General features: G+C 43.5%; 1 protein-coding gene across 1 annotated transcript in view; it reads right to left on the bottom strand.

Annotated features, from left to right (window-relative positions):
• The window catches only part of CCDC152 (coiled-coil domain containing 152), a 34,205-nt gene extending 18,425 nt beyond the window's left edge, over nt 1-15,780 (bottom strand). Inside the window, exons 1-3 of the mRNA XM_090038022.1 lie at nt 15,706-15,780; nt 12,981-13,086; nt 879-947 (exon numbers count right to left, since the gene is read on the bottom strand). Of these exons, the coding sequence (XP_089894148.1) occupies nt 879-947; nt 12,981-13,086; nt 15,706-15,753 (223 nt within the window). The 5' untranslated portion in view covers nt 15,754-15,780. The remainder of the gene's footprint in view (nt 1-878; nt 948-12,980; nt 13,087-15,705) is intronic.
• Nucleotides 15,781-21,242: the final 5,462 nt, after the last annotated feature.

Here is a 21,242-nt window from a genome sequence, read left to right as displayed (position 1 = left end):
TAAATTTATCTCAAAATGGGTTCTACAATTTTTATATCAGTTTGTGTGAATGGAACTTTTGTACAGTTACAGGTTTAGACTGGGTGCTGTCACTGAGACTGGGTCTGTAAGTGTAAGGTCAGAACTGGGACAAGTTAAGTTTAAATTGGGTGGCCATTCTGAACCTGATTTAACCCCCCCAAATGGCTGTACTTAGCCAAAGTGTTGTTAGTGCAGTAGCATAACAAACAGGGAGGCAATCAGGGTACAAACCCCAGGCACTGAGTTAAATGGCATGCCAGTGACAGGAGTTAGGGTGGCACTGTGAGGGCACAGGAGTAGTGATGGAACTTGGGGAGGGGGCAGGAGTAACGGCAGCACCTGAGGAGGGAATGGGGTAACTCAAGGATTTGATTGCAGGAAGTCAGAAATCAGTGTTGTGATATCCCAGTGGTGACAGGATTTTGCAGTGGCAGCTATAGAGGGAGGTGAGAGGACTCCTGTATTAACAACCTGGCTGCTGACACTGCCAGCACCTCCCCACTCCTACAGAATTAGTATGTTTCATTGTGGGGAGGCATGAGGCTGATGACGGGACTGTGGTACTATGGTTTGTGTCTGGCATGCACATCTTACCAGTTACACTTCTGTGTTAGTGCATAAATAGGGTTACAGGAAATAGACCTTCATCGTACATGTATGCAATACAAGTGAGCACAGGTTTGATTCTTTTCATGTTTTAAAATTCATTTGATCGTGCTTTTCAACTGGTGAGTAAATAGTGAATGCTTTCTTCTAACACAACCATTAAATATAAAATAAAATTTTATGTTTATGGAATGGATAGAAACTTGTGCCAAACCACAATGCTGTATACTTTACAAAAATATTTTGTTTACCTCTCAAGTTGCACTGGTTTTCAACAGTTTGTCTGAAACCCTTAATTACATTTTGGAGAGAGGCACATTCTAAAAAAAAACAAACCAAAAAAAACAAAAAAAACCCTTCATTATTTTTCAAGAAATTTTTTTCACTATTTTCATTTTAGAATTCATTGATATGTTACAGGCAACAATATATTTTTTTAAAGAAGCACTGATCTTTTGTTACCATGAGTTGTAACCTAAGAAAAAAGATGCACACATTACCCCCAATGACCCCCAACAGCTGTGGAGCACCCCCGCTGACCCCCAATACAGCCAGAGGTAAATGGGGCCCATGGTGGGAGAGGACTAGCTCAGCTCAGCTGTGGGGAGGCAGTTGAGAGGAGCCAAGGAGGGTCTCACAAGGAGGGCCTGCCCCGGCTCCTACTTTGCTCAGCCCCGCAGGGAGCCACACAACTGGAGCCTTGCAAACAGGCCCCACAAACAGGCATGCTTGTCTGCCAGGTGTGCGAATTAGTGTGGGAGTTTGTGTAGAAGGGTGAGCGGGAGGGCCCAAGACCCTGCCAGTGAGCCCTAAGGAAAGCAGTCCCATCAGCAGCCGGTCTCCCAGTGGCACGATGTGGATGGGCACAAGCTGCACCCTGAGGGCCCCCTCAGAGTCTGTGGCATCCCCTTGTGGCACCTCAGAGGCCTCCACCTAGACAGAACCCATAGTTCCGGGCTCCACACAGATGCAGCCTTTGGCTCTCAGCTGTGGGGGCTGCCTGGCATGTTTCCAGGCTCATGGGGCTGGGAGCACGGCCACCTCCCGTTGCAGGGTTTGCTCGACTTTGGAGTCTCTGGGGCATCAGATTGAGGAGCTCCAGGCTGCAGTCCAGAGACTGTGAGCCATCAGGTATGGTAAGCAGGAGATCGACTCCTACTGCCAGGCCCTTCACCCCTTAGAGGTGGAGGGTAGACCAAGGTTACCCTCCAGGGGATCTCCCGTACTGTCCAGCCAGGGGGTTGGACCAAGGTGGTCAAGGGCCCCAAGGCCCGCAACAGCAAGGTCCCCTCCCCTCTGGGGCTTTGCAACAACTATGAACCTCTTGCAGCCCCAGTAGAGCCTGTGGAAATGCCAGCTCCTGCAGGCAAGGGAGGATCACCCACCCCTACTCTCCCTAAGATGAAACACAGAGTGCTCATCGTAGGAGACTCTCTCCTGATGGGGACTGAGGGAGCAATCTGTTGTCCTGAACCCGTAGCCTGGGAGGTCTGCTACTTTCTGGGGGTCCACATCCGGGACATAGCTGAGAGGATTCCAAAGATTCTGTAGCCCTCTGACCACTACCCTGTGCTCCTCATCCATGTGGGCACAAACGACACGGCTTGGAGCAACCCCAGCCGGGTCATGAGAGACTACCGGGCTATGGGAGTGGGGCTGCAGGTGGTCTTTTCCTCGCTCCTCCCAGTTGTGGGTCATGGGCTCAGGAGGGAGAGATGGGTTGAGGTAGTCAACCAGAGACTGCAGTGTTGGCGTCATCATGAAGGCTTCCGCTTCCACGATCACAGTCCGCTCTTTAGTGAGAGAGGCGGCCTTCACCTCAATCCACTGGGGAAGACGCTTTTCTTAGCTAGACTTGCTGACCTGCTTGAGCGGGCTTTAAACTGAGCACATGGGGGGACAAAGGGAGTACCACCACTGCAAGGCCACTGGGCAGTTTTTGTAAACCCAGCAGGCTAAGGCACTCAAAGGAACTCAGCCCTACCCCCACCTCAGAGCGATCTGTAAGAAAGGCAAAGGCCCCCAATGGGACACTTAAGTGCCTATACACTAATGCCAGGAGCCTGGGGAACAAACAGGAGGAAATGGCCCCCTTGCTCAACCAAAAGGATTACAATCTCATATGAAGATAAGGAGACCTGGTGGGACTCCACCTATGACTGGGCCACAGATATAAATGTCTATAACTTGCACAGGAGAGATCGTGTGGGCAAAAGGGGGGGGGGGTATCTCTCTATGTCAAGGAAAGCTATGCGTCCCTGCAAGCTGACATTGGCACCCAGAGGGGATGATTGGAGACTCCCTGGGTCAAATCCGTGGCAAACAAGGCACAGGGACACAATGGTGGGGGTCTACTACAGACCTCTTAGCCAGGATCAAGAGCTTGACCAGGCATTCGCCAGGGAACTGACTGAGGCTGCACGCTCCCCATGCATGGTTGTCATGGGAGATTTCAAGTACCTTGACATCTTGTAGGAAGAGCACTCAGCCACATCCAAATGGTCACAAAGCTTCCTCATGTGTGTGGATGAGCTCTATCTGACTCAAGAGGTCTATGGACCAATGAGAGGCAAAGCACTGCTCAGCCTGGTACTGGCAACAGGGGATGACTTAATCAGCAACCTAACAATTGAAGGGAAGCTGAGAGACAGCAACCATGAGCTGATCAACTTCACCATCCTCCGTAAAGCAGGCAAGTCAGTAAGCAAAGCAGAAGTCCTCAATTTCAGGAGAGCTGACTTTGACAAGCTCAGGAGGCTTACAGGTGAGGCCGTAAGGGACCAGGACCCAAAGAGGAGGGGTGTTCAGGAAGAGTAGTTGCTCCTCAAGGGAGCAATCCTGAAAGCACAAGCAATGTCTATCCCCTCTCAGAGGAAAGGCAGCAAAAGGGCACAGCAGCTCCCTTGGCTCTGCAGGGAACTAGTGGACCTCCTGCATCTAAAAAGAAAGGCCGATAATGGATGGAAAGCTGGATCCACCCCAAAGGAGTACTCTGCACTGGTCCAGCCCTGTAGGGAGCGAACCAGGAAAGCCAAGGCTGCGACTGAACTCCAACTGGCTACACGTATCAAGGACAATAAAAAGTCCGTTTTTTGGATATGTGGTGACTCGGAGGAAAAGCAAGGGTAACATAGGACCCCTGCTAAACCATATAGGTTAACTGACAACTGATGTCCAGGAAAAAGCCAACGCACTCAACAGGTATTTTGCATCAGTTTTTCACCAGCCCCAAGAGACAGCCCTGCTCAATCTGGTATGGGACAGCCGGGGCGAGGGAGAACTATTGCCCCACATCAATGTTGACCATGTCAAGGTACACCTTGAGAGGCTGGACACCTTCAAGGCAGCTGGCCCAGACAGCTTACACCCCAGGGTACTTAAAGAACTGGTGAGCATCATAGCTGAGCCACTGGCATGGATCTTCAAGAACTCATGGCATTCAGGTGAAGTGCCCGAGGATTGGAAAAAGGCCAATATGGTTCCTATCTTCAGGAAAGGGAGGAAAGTAGATCCAGGGAACTACAGGCCTATCAGCCTGACCTCCATCCCTGGGAAGATCTTGGAGAAAATCATCAAAAAGACCATTCTTGACAAACTGGCTGAAGGCAACTTCTTGAGGGATAGCCAGCACGGGTTTGTTGTGGGTAGGTCTTGCCTAATCAATCTCATCTCCTTCTACAACCAGGTGACATATCACCTGGACAAGGGAGAAGAGATTGACATTATATAACTTGACTTTAAAAAAGCTGTCAATCTGGTATCCCATGATCATCTTACAGAAAAACTGACCAACTGCAGCCTCGGCTACATCGGCTGGGAAATTGGCTTCGAGGTCGGACCCAGAGAGTGGTAGTTAACAGAAGTCAATCACTGTGGCATGCTGTGACCAGTGGGGTCCCCCAAGGCTCCATCCTTGGCCCTTTCCTTTTCACATCTTCATTAATGCAGACATTGGTGTCAGGAGCAGACTGGCCAAGTTCGCTGTTGACACCAAACTTTGGGGTAAAGCATTCACACCCGAGGACAGGATGGTAATCCAGGCTGACTTTGATCGGCTCAGAAAATGGGCAGATGAAAACCTGATGGCCTTCAACTCCAAAAAATGTAAGGTATTCTACCTTGGGAAGAAAAACCTGCAACATGCTTATAGGCTCGGCAGTGCTACGCTTGCTAGCACCACAGCCGAAAGGGACTTGGGGGTCATGATTAACCAGAAGATGAACATGAGGCACCAATGTGATGTTGCAGATGGAAAAGTAAGTAAAACTCTGGCTTGCATTCATAGATGATTCTCTAGCAAATCCCAGGATGTCATCCTCCCTCTGTACTCCACCTCGAAGATGCCACAACTGGAGTACTGTATCCAATTCTGGGCTCCACAATTTAAAAAGGATGCGGAGAAGCTTGAGGGAGTCCAGAGGAGAGGCACACACATGATCAGAGGGTGAGAGGCTGAGAACTACGGGACTCTTCAGCCTGGAAAAGCACAGGCTCAGGGGGGACTGGTGGTTGCCTATAAGTATATAAGGGGTGTACATCAGGATCTGGGGGAATGCCTGTTCACCAGAGTGCCCCAAGAGATGACAAGGTCAAATGGTCACAAACTTCTCCAAGACCATTTGAGGCTGGACATAAGAAAGAACTTTACAGTCCGAGCCCCCAAGACTCGGAACACACTGCCGCCAGAGTGCAAGCCACCTACCTTTGATTCCTTTAAGAGTCAGTTGGACTTTTATCTTGCTGGGATCCTGTAACCCCAGCTGACTTCCTGCCCCTAGGGCAGAGGACTGGACTTGATGATCTTCTGAGGTCCCTTCCAGCTCTAATGTCTATGAAATCTATTAAACCTATGCCCACTCTCAATGGCTACCCGGCCCACTCTCCCAACTACTGCCTCTTAAAAAAAAAAAAAAAAAAAAAAGCACCCCACACTCACCAGCTGCTACCAGGCAGGGGATGATCCCTGCTGCCCCCCACTACCTCATTCAACATGGAGGGCTCTGCCATGAGCCCCCAGAAGCCCCAAGGCTGTTGCAGCAGCTAGTGAGTCTGGACATTATTGCTATAGCCTGTGTTAAGCAGCAGTGAGGTTCTACAGCCACCTACTGCCAGCTGTTGATAGCTGACTAGGAAGAGACTGAGTCAGACAGGTTTTTTTGGGTCTACAGTCCCTAGTAGGGGGGTCAGGTCCATGTGAACAGAACCAAATTGGACAATCTTAAATTTTTGAGCAGAAACCACTTCGCTCAGTGGACAGCCTGTTGACCAGGGCCATTGCAGCCACAGGTGGCCAAGAATATCGTTGTGGTGTCGTACAGGTGAGGGTGCAGGGAAAGGAAGATCCCCAAGAAGACCCTACAGCAGGGCACAAGGACTGAGTCTGTTCATACCTTCCAACTCCTGAATAACTAAACATTCTATTGAGACATGGCAGATGAGAAAGAGAGCATGCAGTCCATCAGAATTTATGGATAGACACATCCCTGTGTGACCCCCCAAGACAGGTATATGCTATAGGCTGATTTCTTTTTTCCTTTTCCTTTTTTAAACTTTCAGCAATGTCCAGTTGTCTTTCAGAATAACATTAGAGAATATACATTTTTTGACCACATTAAAAAAATCTTGGAACTCTTTTCACTGAAAAATTGTAGCCTTAGAGCAAATTTGAAATTTAACAGGAAAATGGGGGTTGCCTTTGTGGGATCTAACTTTTGCCATCCCTGTGAAAATGTGCCCAATTCTGGTCAAATTATCAGCCTCTAAAAACTTCCATCTGCACATGCCTGGGGAAAAGATTTTGGAAGATTCCTTCTACATTGGCACAATTTATGCCAGTGAGCTATAAAGGCTGAACTTTCCTTGAAGTTGCCCCTCCATGGAGCTATCACTGGGAACAGGAACTGATGGCATTGGGACTGTTTGCCCTGTTCTCAGTGCTCCTTCTGTTGGCGTCCTGGCAACGGGAATGAAAAGGCAGATAGGACTTATTGTAATGAAGAGAGGGAGACAAGGAATAATGACTAGGGGTGCACCGATAGAGGTTTTGGGGGCTGATACCGATAGCTGATATTTAAGGAGGCATGTCAGCTGATACTGATCTGATATCTGATACAGCTGCCTCCAGATGGTAAGTCCAGTGTGGTGGAAGGGGAGGGGGGAGGGAAGGGGCATGTCGGGGCATATCAGCATATCTGTGGTAAGGGAGGGGGCATGGGTAGGGCAGGCACTGCTCAGGGGAGCTGGGGGAGTGCAGGACGGAGGTGTGGCTCATAGGGTGGGGATAGCTTTGGCCACTGCTTGCACGCAGGGGAGGGTGGAGAGGGGCATGTGCCCCCAGATCTGTGTGGCACAGGGAGGACTGCAGCTGCAGGGTGGAGCCAGAGCTGGCACTGCAGGGCTCTTCTCAGCAGGGGCTGGACTTGGAGTGGGCTCCGGCAGTGCTGGGAAGAGGCTACAGCCATCTCAAATTTCACCACAGCTGTGCTCCCAGCCTTGCACCGCTGTTCAGTGCAGCCTCAGCTTTTCCGGGTGCTTTAGTGAAGATGGGGCATTCAACTGTGGCTGTGCTAGGCAGCAAGTGGCAGAGCGGGGCTGGGAGCAGAGCTGTGGCAAAATCTGGGGTGGCTGCAGCCTCCTTCCAGTGCTACCGGAGCTTGCTCCAAGCCCAGCCCCCAGCAAGAAAGGCCCCGTGGAGCACCAGTGCTGGCTCTGGCTCCACCCTGCAGCTGCCACCTGCCCCACACCGTGCAGATCCCGAGTGCACATGTCCCCCCTGCTCCCACTCTCCCAGAGTGCAAGCAGTGGTGGGAGCTGCCCCCACCCCATGAGCTGCGCCTCTGGTTCCATGCCCCCCTCCCCCCGCCCTGGTTGGGAAGCCCCTTCCCCTCCCTCACCGTGGGGGGCATTGATCTGGCCCCACATGCCCATGCTGGAGGCAGCTCTCCATGCCAACGGCTCAGCTCTGCTGCACTGCAGCTGCGCACAGCATGGACATTTATCAGCCAAATTATCACCCCCATAGAGCTGACATACAATATAGACAATTTTCTTCATACTGGTACTGATCTGATATCAGACCAATGTATCACACCTCTAGTAATGACTATGATAAAGACTCAGTCAAGAGACTCCGGAGTGGGAGTCTGGAACTAGGTGGTATGGGAGGGACAGGAACTGAAAGGGAAGAGAAAAAAGTATCAGGCGGGAAAAGAAAATGGGAGGTGAGGACCTAGAGGTGGATCTTAGGGACTGCTGCTGGAGAATGATCCATAGACAAGAAGCCAAGGAGGGGTGGTTGAGTAGGAGGCAGGAACTGGAACAAGAATTGGGTGGAAGATTCAGCACAGAAGGCTTTAGGATTGCTCTATTGGTCTAATGGTTTTATGATGTTAATTGATCTCCATTGTGCATATGCATTATGTTGGTCTCTAATGAAATAAACATATACTTTTACCAGCGGTCCCCTGCCTTATTCCATGTACAAGATGGATAACTTGGGGATTAATTAAGATTCTGTAGTTAATACGGCAGTTGTTTGTAAACTCTTTGTCTCATTTGTTGAAGAAATTAGAAGATGTATAGTAAAAGAGTTTGTGGATTGCAGAATCTGGTGCTTTGGTTTATTCCAGGGGTGTCAAACATATGGCCCATGGGCCGAAAAGGACTCCACAGGTTGGATTCTCTGGCCTGCCATACTATTGGTATGGCCAGGGGAAGTGGCCTATCACAGAATCCAGGACCCCAAGGCCCTGGTGGACATGACAATCAGCAATGGAGGGTGAGTGATAGCTGACACAGATCCACTTGCCCTCTGGCCACTTTAGCCTTCTTCACTGCCATGGCCTGACCTCCTCGGATGCCACCCATACTGCGTTCCCCTTGCTAGAACTGGAGTTGCCAATGTGGCATGGGGATACATGGCAGTGGCAGCTCTGCCTCTAACATGGGGTACAGGAATAGTGGCAGAGGCTGGAGCAGCTGCCACTTGTCCCAGATCAGAGCTGGAACTGCTAGCACCACTGTATGCTTCAGCTCAAAGCTGAAGTTGCCACTGCCATCACAGCTTCCTCATACCCCGGGGCTAGATCTGGCCCACACTGAGTCTACAGTCTGGATCCAGCTTTGGGCACAATGGTGAGTTTTGCACTTCTGGTTTACACAGTTGAATGCCATTGTGGAACAGCAGAATCCATAATTCTTCCACAGGCCATCTCTTTGATACTGGGAAAGTACCCTAAAACAAACATCTTACAAGTGGCCACACCCTGTGTACTCCTCATTTGATGGATGGCCACCTTGAAATATTTGGGGTGTGATATGTACTGCAAGTCAACAAGCAATATGCACTGAGCAAATAAAGTGTTACTTCTGGAAGTTACAGATTCACAGAAGTTTAGGGGCTAGAAGAGACCTCAGGAGATCATCGGGTGCAGCCCCTTTACTCTGACCAGGAAAGACTGCTGGGGTCAAATAACCCCAGCAAGGTGTGTACCCAGTCTCCTTTTGAAGATGTCCAGGGTAGGTGCTTGAACCATCCCTGCTGGGAATCTGGTCACACAAGTCTGGAGTCCAGTCACATGATCCATGAAGAAGTTTGAAACCTTCTTCTAGGAGTTTATGGCTATTGCTTCTGGTTTTCTCCTGGGGTGCTTTGGTGAATAGTTGTTCGCCTAGCCCCTGATGCTCTCCCTTGATATATTTGTAAGTTGCCACCAAATCCCCCTGAAGTTTTCTCTTTTCTAGGCTGAACAGTCCTATATCTGTCAGCCTTTCTTCATATGGTTTGTTCTTCAGCCCTCTAATCATATGAATGGCTTTTCTCTGGACTCTCTCAAGCTTCTCCACATCCTTCTTGAAGTGTGGCACCCAGAACTGGACACAGTACTCCAGCTGCGGCCTCACCAATGCCAAGTAGAGTGGAAGAATAACTTCCTTAGTTTTGCTTGAGATGGATGAGTCGATGTATGCCAGTGTACTGTTTGCTATACTAACTGTACCATCACATTGGTGGCTCATATTCATTTTATGGACAATTATGACCCCCAGGTCCCTTTTGGACATGGTGCTAGCTAGTGTAGCACCAATGAGCCTGTAAGTTTGTTGAGGATTCTTCCTCCCCAGATGAATTACTTTACACTTCTCAGTGTTGAACAGCATCTGGTTCTGGTCTGCCCATCTAACTAATCTGTCTAGGTCCGCCTGGATCATTACCCTACTCTGATGCATGTCTTATGATCAAAATTCACTAATGTTTGTGAAGCACTCAAAAGCCACAGTGATGAGTGCCATGGAAAAGCCTTTGGAGAAAAAATACTTCTATATACAGAGAAGGGTTAGATGTATGTGCAATAAATATTGCCACACACCGAATTATGAGAATAAAAGGATACTGAAAAACTCATCTTTCAGTGAGCACAATGCATTCTATGCACTGAATAAAGCAGGTATCCTGTAAAAAAATCTGTGTGTATCATAATGTATATGCACAAAGGGCTGAAATAAGGTTAAATTACATCTAGTATTGAGGTACTTGACATCACAACTTTAATATTGTTCAGTGCAGTTTTTGTATGTAATGTACAATGACACAGCTATGATTTACAGTTCTGAAAATTACAGGATCACAATATTATTTGTGTAGGTTTATATTGGTTTATTATATGGATTAATCAAAGATTTTTTGTGCTCCAAGTCTAACATTTTATGAGAAATGCCAACTAAAAAAAGCCAAGTGTATCTTCAATTTTTTCTTGTTATTAACAGATAAATGCCTTTAAACACTCAAAGTCATTTTATCATCTTAGCTAAGAAATTTAGTTCTGTGTGTGATATTCTTTCTGTTTATGAATTGAATTTAAGGTTTGAGATTAAGCAGAGTACAAAGCAGGGTTAATTCAGGTTGAGTATCTTACTAAAAGTAGCTTATTTGTCTAACCATGTCATTTTTCCTTTTATAACACATATGGTATGTGTAGTAGACTGCTCTGTAATTTCCGCCAAATGTTCCATTTTAAAACTATGAACTTATGAAATATATATATATATTTGTTTGAGAAATTGGACATTTCTTATTACTAAATAATTTAAAAGGAAACATTTATAAACAACAGATTTTTCTGTTGTTTCAAAACACTTGTAATATTAACATGTGAACACAAGATGGAACTCCTGTAATACAATAGAAAATTCTTATTTGGTAGTATCTTTGCCTTCTTTGGTGGAGGAGAACTCTTTAGAGATTTCTTATGGAAAATATTTTACAAGAACATTAAAGATTCAGTCCAGTACTTGTAAGAATTAAGAAATACTGGAGTTATGGTTGCATGTTTGCAAGAGTATAATTTTTCTTGCAGTCCCATCCCTCACTATTTCCCTTGAACTTTTGCCACTAATAAGGCAAGGGGCCAACAGACAACAGCCTCCTTTGTTGTACAACAGATTCATCCCCAGAGCACATTCTATCCCAGTGACTCTCAATCAGGATGTCTTGGCCCTTTAAGGGTACTGTGGGATATCACACAATGTTAACACTATTCATTTTACAAACATGATTCACAATATAAACCCAGAGATTTCAAACTGAAATCTATAATTGTGGTCTATCTGAGTTCTATGCAACAGAAAAAGTGGTCTATTATTTTTGTGTAGTAAAAAGAAAAAAAGAGAGAAAACAAAGAGCTGGCATTTTCTAAGGTGTGCCATGAGTATAAAAAGCTTGAGACCCATTTCACTATCCTGTGTACTAAAAGAGGAAGTGTTTCCGTGGGGAAAAAGGACACTACACACTTAGGGTGCAGGGCTGGAACCAGCATGTGTGCTGCATACGGTACCCAGCACTGGTCTGAGGTGCATGCTGCACATGGTGCCCATGCCAGACAGGCCTTGTATGGTGGATCCAGCACACAGTACTGGTCTATGGGCCCAGTAGGGTTTGCAGACTGGCCCTGTGCTCCTATTCGGCCCACAGAACCAATTGCGTTTGACACCCTATCCTTACATAATTTTTCTATGCCTCTATCTGATTTTAACTCTGTTCTTCATCATCCATTTCTCCCAAACTTTCTGGTGTCATGCTTCCTTTTTCTCTCATATTTTCTGCTTTGCATCTTCTAGCATTCTACCCCTGTATTTGTAACCATTTCTTGCTTCATGTTCACTCTCCTTTTTCCTTTTTAAAAGTCCATTTTGTACAAAAATCCTTCTCTTGTTCTCATGAATAAAATACCATCCTTTGTCCTGTATTTTGTTTTTTGTGAGACTCATCTTAGGTGATAGTTCAGCAAAGGGGCCAGTATACCTTTCAGGAATGCCATAGGCCATTGAAGGAGGAAAAATAGAGAAAAAGGAAAAGAAAATTTCTGGGAAAAATGCAAAGGATCTGGAAAACAAGATCCATGAAAACCACAAAAAAAGAAAGTCATAAAAAAGAAGAAAGTCTAGAAGTACACCAGCGAAGCCACTCGACACTCACAGATAGCCTGGCAACTGAGGATTCAAGAGTGGGTGTTGAGGAACAAGCCCAGAGTAGCTTCACTGATATTCTTCCAGGATTAGAACCTTGCTGCTCTGTTATAGATGAACCCTAAAAGAGAAAGAAAGAATGAAGAAAGAAGGGAACAGAGTTTAAAAACTGCAACCAAAATAGGAAGAAAACAAAGAAAAATAAATAAAAGATGAGTTTGCTCCTATAGGGAATATAGAATCATTCCTATAATCTAAATATATTCATATTAAGAAATGTTTCTGTTGAAAGGAAAATAAATCTTATTGTTTACAAGTGTTAGGTATTATATTTTTGGCCGAATCTTAGCTGTATTATATATGAGTGAAACTCATTCCAGAAAAAGACAGTGATATTTTGAATCACTCAAATTATTACCAATAATTAAATTATGAAAAATTAAAATTTAATTTAATTAATCTTTACATAATATCTTTATAAAAATGAATAATAATTCATTCTGATAATTTCATTATTTTATGAGAGAGGATACCATTATTTTGGGTCCTACAGAAAAAGAACAGTTTAAAAACCGTCACATGAATGAATAAGATTTGATGCAATTTTTATAACGAGAAGCAAATACATTTAATACTTGGGTTTTTAATTTTTCTTTATCTTGTAGGGCCTATTCAAACAAAATATTCACATTGTGGTGGGCTGATGAACTTCTTAGGATTATAACAAGATATCTAACTAAAGAAGAAAAAATGTATAGAAAGTTTAATTTATATCTCTGATCCTTGTTGTGTTATTCTTGAAGGACAGGAAATAATGGAATTATACTTATGAAGTTGCCAAATGTAAGAAAGGAATCTACTAATTTTTCAACAGTAAACAGAGAGACACTTACCCTCTTTTATTGAATCTTCCTTTGATTGGCTTAATGTTAATAGCCTGTTGGATTTTTCTAGCTGAAGAACCAGAAGGTTATTCTTTTCATTAATTTCTGACATTTTCTACAGAAAATTATTGACAAAGCTTCAGGTTAATGCTCAGTTAAAATCTTTTGCTCATTTTTTTCATCTACATCCTAGGATGTTAAGTTAAATATTAAAAATAAACTATCCAGTTAATATTTATAGAATAGTGCAGAATCTCCCATGTTTATTCTATTGACATAATGCATTACCTGTATAGATTGGGTTTCCAGTTTCCACCAAAGATAATGAAGAGTTTGGTCTCCAGGCTTCATAAGCATTACTTAAAATCACACTAGGTGTGTCTCATATGTTCATGAATATGCTTTTGCTACTGCACATTAAATTTAGTACCTGTAATGTGAGGTACTAACTAAATGTGCATTAGGCTTCCCTAATGCACAGTAGTGAAAGTGCATACTTTTTTAGTGATGCATGATGTGCAGTAGCTTAATTTTACTGTGCTTTAGCATACTAGCACAGTTTTTGCCATGACACTCTAATGCACAGTAAAAATAGGAGACTGCACATTAAACTGCATGTGTAGACACACCCACTATTGAGCATCACCTTGTGGTTGTGTCTCTCCATTGATGCAGAACTTCTGGAATCAAGTGATCAATCAATCAAATCCAAACAGGTGCAATGTCCTTCAGAAATGTTGGAACATTGGACCCATTTGGATTTTTTGGGCTTTTTTACATGTGCAAGTGCTGCAGCACTGGATGCTTTGAAAAGCGCCTGGTGCTGTGGTGCTTGCACTTGTATAAGCAGTGAAATGTGCATCAGCGCAAAGAAAATGGCAGCAGTGTGCTTTTGAATTAAAATACCTCAGAGGTGCTTTAGTTCAAAAGCACACTGCTGCCATTTTCTGCATGCTGATGTGCATTTCACCACTTATATAACTGCATGCAGCACAGCGCAGTGTATCAGCTCACATGTGGAGAAGACTCAATTTAATTGAGTCTGCTCCAAAGCAGCAGATCTCCAATGTATTGCAGGATAAAAAGGTACATGTATAAATGCCTTTTGTTGCAGAATGAATATTCTAAGTCAACATTAAAAAGGGGTATGCTGACCCTCTGGTGTCTGAATTCCAAAAGTCTATAGGCCAGTTCTAGCTTTTTCCATTAACTACTGCTGGAATTTGATAAGGGGGAAGGTATGTGAGTAGCATAAATAGAGGAAACACTTTTAAACAGTTTTCATGGGAAGTCATTATATCCCCCAACTCCCTCCCAACTTAGGTTTTCCTCTGCATATTAACCACTTGTGGGAACCCCCTGAATAGGCATACTTTCTCAAAGCCATGGACTATGCTTGCAGGGAGGAGGTGTCCCCATGTCTTGTTCCAATGGAAAATGCTCTTTTGGTACTGAAGAGAGCTTTGGATAGAAATACCAGTGAATATCAGGTTTCTTCTGATACTGGAGAAGATCCTGAAGCTGGTGAGAAACTAACATATACCCCAATATTAGTGACAGCACCAGAAGCCTCACTCTGTGTCACAGCACCAGTGATGGCTTGATATGGGTGAATTAGGCTCTATGGGTCAGATTTTTAGGTGCCTCTCTGTATTCTTAGGTATCTAAGTACAAAATTCTTGGGAATCTGGCCTTACTTCCATGAACACTGGCATTGGACTAAGAGTTGTTCCTGACTTCAGTGTTCCCTCTAGGCTGTGTAGCATATGTGGCCATGCAGGTGGGCCTGGCAGCACAGCATGAGTGTGCCTGCATGGCCACGCATACTACACAGCTTAGAGAAAACGCTGCCTGACTTGTCTGGCTTTGAAGTTGAAGCAGAGGAAGCTACCAGGAACAGGCTTATAAGGGCACATTGCTTCTGCTGCTGCCTCCCTGTGGGTCTGAGGCATGATGATCTGACTACATGTCAGGGCATGTCTACATGAAACACTAACTGTGCAGTAGTGCATCACAGCACAATGTTAATATGCTACTGCGCAGTAATGTCACTAAAACGGTGCGTTCTGGTGCTACTTTGCAGTACTTCCAGTTACTGAGCAGCACTTCTGGTTACTGGTTGTATAATCAAGCACTAAATAAATGTGCAGTAACTGGAAGTGCTGCAAAGTAGCACCAGAGCACACCTTTTTAGTGACATTACTGCATATTTAATTTAGTACTTGTATAATCAAGTACTAAATAAATATGCAGTAAGCACTGCCCACTGAATAATAATCTGCAGAACACGGATTCAACAAGCAGAACAACAGAAATGATATCTGCCTCCTGAAATATGGACAAGATGAACTCAACACTTAAAACAATCTTTATCTGAATCTTTGGGACCTAAGGACTCATGACTTAAAATTCCAAAGACCCTAGGCTAGACAAAAGTGCACAATGGCTCAAACAAACGTAACAGTTCCTAACTAATTTTGCATCATTGCTTTCCCAAAGGGCAATGCATCCATTTTATAGTTTGGCCTCAAATATTCAGTGATGAGTCAGGTTACTTCTTTGGTTAACAATACACAACTTCCCGGTAGGGTCCCAACATTCTCTAGCACTAGAGAAACATCACACAAGCAGTAAGAATTTGTAGATACCATTATAGCAGAAAAATAATCACTTAAAAATGAGTCCCTAGATTTTAAAAAATATGATTTCAACTGTATTTATTTTCCTCACATACCTTTTCTATCTGTGAGAAGTCATCTAAAAGTTTGTCAGGATTCACCATTGTCTTCACATGTGCTTCACTGGTCTGATTAATTTTTTCTAGAACATTATATAAAAAGGAATACTGATTTAAGAATTTCTACTTGGTGAACTAAATTATTTCCTTGTTCACGTTGTCAGAGAGATTTCATGCATGTGACTACAAATCAAATAATCTTGAATGTTCAAGTAAATTGCCATAGAAATAGACACATTCTAAGTAAAATGATTATTAATAAGCCAACAAGGACTGTAGTTATTTTCTAGACATCTTATTTGTCCCATGGAACTGAGAACCACTTTTTTAAAAATAAAAAAATCATTATTACTAGTAGTGTTAATGATGTTCACATGTCAGAAAGGTTGAGAAAATAATCTCAAGCTGAATGGCAGGTACCTCAATAATTTGACATTTCTGTAGAGCTATATGATGGTATTGAAGTCAGAAGGATTTTTCAGTGTTTAAGTTAATACCAAATATAGCTAAATATTTTATAAGTTCACATTCTGCTGTCATACCTATTACTCAGGCTTAAATTGACTTTTATATCTAAAGTTTTTGAACAATTATTTGAACTGAGGCCAGGAAGCCCTGCATTAATGAGTAGATAATAGTTTTACAACAAAAGGCAAGTACAAATTTTAAAAGTGCTGGCCAAACTTTGCTCCCATCCAAGACAACAGTATTATTACTTTAGTCAGAGCACCCTGATGTCAAATTAATTCTGGACAGCTTCAGCTTTTAACTGTCTGCTGGTTTATGTATTCACTTTTTAGATATGCTAAGAGGCAAAATAGCAAGATCATAGTTTGAAATACATACTATAAAAAAGCCTGAATAGATAAAAATACTGAAGATAAAATTAAACTGGAATGTAGATGCAAATTACTATTTTTGATTAACACATTAATTATGTCATTAGAGGTATAAACAGATGTCGCCAAGTGAGGTGGAAGAACTGCGGTAGGAAGTGTCTGGGCACAGCTAATCTGCTTCACTGGCTGCAACTCATGCTGCCTCTTGTCCCGCATTAGGCAGGTGCCCAATAGGTAATGTGTTTCCCCATAGGGGAATGTAAAAATGTACCCTGGAGAATATCCTGGGAACATCTCCATAAGCAGGGGAAGTTGGAACTCCCTACTAATAGAGATATGTCTAGGAGATTGAATGGGGTGTGTCTCTGTAACCAGGGAAAGCTGGGTAGGTGCTTCTGCAGTTTAAGGGTCGTGATCCTGCATAGGAATTCCCAGGGCATGCAGGATCAGGCCCCTCAAGCCCCAGGAACACCTGCCCCAGGGCACCTGGAGAAAGTGGACAGCTTTGGGCTGACCATGCTCTCCCATCATAAAGGTAAAAGACATCTGATGCAATAAAGTAACACATATTGATACCACCTATTTTGTGGCCACATAATTTTGGGCATTTGTGGTGCAACAAGGGGTATAGACATCTGTTTGCTTGGCCTTTGGGCCACCATAAAAATATTTAGGTGGCACAAAGGTGATGCCTGTTACCTAAATCAACAGATACTCTTAGCAATGTAAACTAAATCTGTAGATATTTAGCTACTATTAGTACAAATACGATATCAGGAAATTAACTTTCTGTAATTAATACATAACTGTTTTTTGGATTCATTCACTGTTCATACAAAATAATTAAATGGCTAATGCATGTATTTATTTATCAGATTTATATGCTGCCCTTCCAGACAAGGGCTCAGGGTGGCTTAGAGAAGAGAGTAAAATAGTTTATACAACATATGAACAAGATAATAGGACAGGAGAAACAAAATAACTTAGCTTAATAAAGTGTTAAAAAAAAATATAGCAATCGCTCCTTTAAACAATATCCCAACTTAGCTTTGTCTGCTAAGCACCTGCCCAAATAGGAAGAACTTACAACACTTCTGGAAGATGTCCAGGCTCAGTTTCTGGCAGTCCAAGAATGTATACAGGAAATATAGCTTAGCTTTACTGAACAAACATTTCTTCTTAATAAATTAATTAATTAGCAATGTCAATAATCTGTGGTTTCTCATAATTATGAACATTACATTGTGATTTGAAAAATTAGCAAAAAGTCTGACGTGTTCCATAATCTGGTTCTTAATTTATCTGTACAGTATTAGACCTTCCTGCCTAGGTAGCTTTATAAATATCTATGTCCCTCCAAAGTATACTTGTTGATGAGGCACTTATGAATGCCATACTCTGTACTATATAGTTATTTTTAATATGCATTTCTATTTATCTTAATTCCTCTTCACTATGGTCATCCATCTCTTCCATTTCTCTTGTTACTTCTTTAATTTTCCATTTATGTTTTACACTCCAAATTCTGAGTGGGTAGAGAACTGACCCATATTCTTGTTATATATGCCTACTTTATGCTACTATTTGTCAACTTTGCAAGATGCTGAATGCCTTTAGGTAAGTGCTGAATGCCTTTATATTTTGTTGAAAGAGAGGAGGTACTCAGTTTTTTGCCGTACCAGGTCAAGAGTGCCATAGACTTCTGTTGAACTGAAATACTGAGAGTTAAAAAAAAGAAATACTTTTCAGAAGATGTTTTATTATTATGATTATATCATTTTCCCCAAATAATTCAAAAAAGAAAGCTTGCATATTGGCATATGAGTCTCTTTTTGTTATATATAGTCCCTTTTCTAATGACATTATTTGCAGTAAGCCTTCTATCCATATTTTGAACCCTGGATATTCTTATCTTTTTCGCTACAAGAAGAAACAGTGACATTTTAATGTAGATATTCTGACTATAATCACAATTAAATTAAATAGTTTCTTTTACTCTATTCTGGCAAACAATTCAGTCTCATCCCATTAAGGCAGTAAAAGTATGTTATGAGATTTAAAAAGAAAACCATCAGTCTTTTTTTCCTACGTAACTCTTTTCATTTTGGTTCTGCCTACCAACGTAAAACCAGAGAATGGTGTATATCAGAGGAATATTACTTCTTATATTGTATTGTAGCAGCTTTACTGTTTTTTTTCCTGTTTCTCCTTTTGATTAGGTGGGCACTGGCATTTGCTCTTATCTTGCTTTAATTATTTATTCATAGGCAGTTCTGAGAGTACAAAAGAAAGGAAGGATATTGTGTGTGGATATAAAAGGTTAGTATCTTATTTAACGTTGCATAAAGACACAAAGAAAAAAGACAATTTACAAAATTAAATTCTACTATATTTTAAACTATAAAATGTCACATTTGTGCTAAGTTAAAAATAATGTGTAGCAATTATCTTGGGAATATTTTAAAAGAAGCAAATATCAGTTCCAGTGTTTCTCCTCCCTACTCCTAATTTGTGAAATCATCGTATGGTTAACAGGGCAGGGATCACTGAGGTGCGGCGGCCATGAACAACAACTGAAGAATATTGTAATGTGGCACGCAACCCTCTTTATCTCCAGCAACCCACATGATGGCATGCAGTGTGTCAAAGTGTGTCAAAGTGGTGGGCCATCCAAATCCGAAGATTTAGATGCAGTCTGCTCGTGGAAGTTTTAACCGCAGTGCGCTTGCAGGCGCTATGGTGCCCACTCACTCTATCCAGAGTTGCCCACAATGGAGCATACAGGCCCTAGCTCCACACTGAGGCACGTTGCTGCCCCCTGCTTAGTGCTAATGGTTGCCTTGGAGTGTGCCATAAGCAGGAGTACATGAGCTGTGGGCAGGGCATATTCAGGGCCAGGCAGACTGCTGCCATGGTCCAGGCACACCAAAGTGACCTGGCCTCAGAAAGTGGGTTAGATCCTCCTTTGTGCTGGACCTTGGGGATGCTCATGTGGGACCACCCCGTGCTACCAAAAACACCCATTACCATTAACAGAGTCAAAATTGTGCCCCAGTTTGGTGCCTTCATCCTCAGGCTGCATCTCCTGCTCTGGCAGGGCCAGTGGCTCAAAGGTTGGTCCCTCTTTGGCGGGGTGGGTAGGCACCAGAGACACTGCTTGGCTCTGCATCGCCTGTCTGTGACTGTGAGGCATGAAGAGCCTGTGCCCAGGAAGAAATAATGCCCTTGCTCACCTCACTCCCTCCCCTCGCCTCAGACTTCCCCCTTCTCTCCTCAGGAGGAGTCAATGTGATGCTTCTCCCAAAAGGCGGGAAAACAGCCCAGCCAGCAGACTGTACCACCAGTGGCATGGAGGGGGAGTGCGGAATAGCTTTCCCCTCTGCCGCCCGTGCACCCTGAGTCTGGACTGTGCTGCAGGGGCTGCAGGGCTGTCGCTGAGGTGGCTCCTCCACCCCTCGAGGCAGGAACGCAGAGCTCCCATGGAGGAGCTGAAAGGTGGCGTGGCTGGAAGTAGATGCCCCGCTCTGGGAGCATGGCTGCAATGCTGGGGCTATTGCTGTAATGCCATAGCTATTACAGAAAGAAAGTGGCTGCAAAGCTGCTGGTGCTTGTGTAGCAACTTCGTACATAAACAAAGCCATCAGGCAACATGAATGCGATGGGGGGTGGGTGCAACGCCCTTGGAAACAAGTAGGGCACAGAGTGAATTCAGGACATTTGTGGCTGATGTGCTCCAGACTGATGTGCTCTTTGGGAAGCAAAGAGGGGTAGGGAAAATTGGTTCGGTGCTGAGAGGACAGAATCATTGCAGGTGCCAAGGAGTGCGTACACTGCCACCTCATCCATCTCTGGTAGTTCTAGGAGTCATGGGAAGAACGAATTGCAGCACTCCCATTGACCTCTCTCACACAGCAAGAAGGTTATGATTATGACTTAGAGACAAAGATAAAACATTACCAATTTTAACTAACTGGGGGCACAGGGGAGAGGAAAAGAGCGATAGAAGTTCAAAGCAATTTTAAATAGCAATTGCTTTCTTAATAGTGAGGCAAAGGTAATGCTCTGTCTTTTATGTTAACATTTTAAGTTAAGACCAGTAAGTACAACCCTGTCATTCAAGCTTCGCATTTAGAACATGATGTAAAATTTCCACCTTCCTTGTTTTCTAGCAAACAAATTATACGGGAAAAAAAGAGGGTTGCCATAGATCAAGTATTTTGGCTTTGGGTCATATTCTTTTAAATGGATGTGAGCACAGTCTGGTGTGTTCATAGACAACTAATGCTAATGGATGGTTTTTCCATGACTTTCTCCGACATCTTTCTCTCTGAAAACAAAGTAGTCTATACTGCATGGATTCGGGGCATCTGGTCTGTGTGAGCATAGGAACTAAACTCGACAAGGTTCTGAATGCCTCTGAAAAGTCAAAACAGTTTCAGTTCCCTGGTGCCTAAGAGGAGTTACCTCTCAGGATCGAGTCCTTACTCTATTGATACAAAGCATGGGTTGAATTTTGTTCTTATTCTCTGTTAAAAATATAAAGCTATTTCAAAGACTCTACAACTCTTTGTCAATTACACTGGAGGACTATTCATTTATATGGAACATATTGAATTATGCCATCTGTTGATTGTATGGAACTGAATCTATAACTGATCTCATAACTGAGAAAGTTAAACAAGGAGACATCAAAAC

The sequence above is a fragment of the Crocodylus siamensis genome, chromosome 3 (genome assembly GCF_052110815.1).
Source record: "Crocodylus siamensis isolate JL-2025a chromosome 3, ASM5211081v1, whole genome shotgun sequence".
NCBI lineage: Eukaryota > Metazoa > Chordata > Crocodylia > Crocodylidae > Crocodylus > Crocodylus siamensis.
The sequence above is the reverse complement of the archived record's forward strand: the minus strand, read 5'-3'. Positions and strand labels throughout refer to the sequence as shown.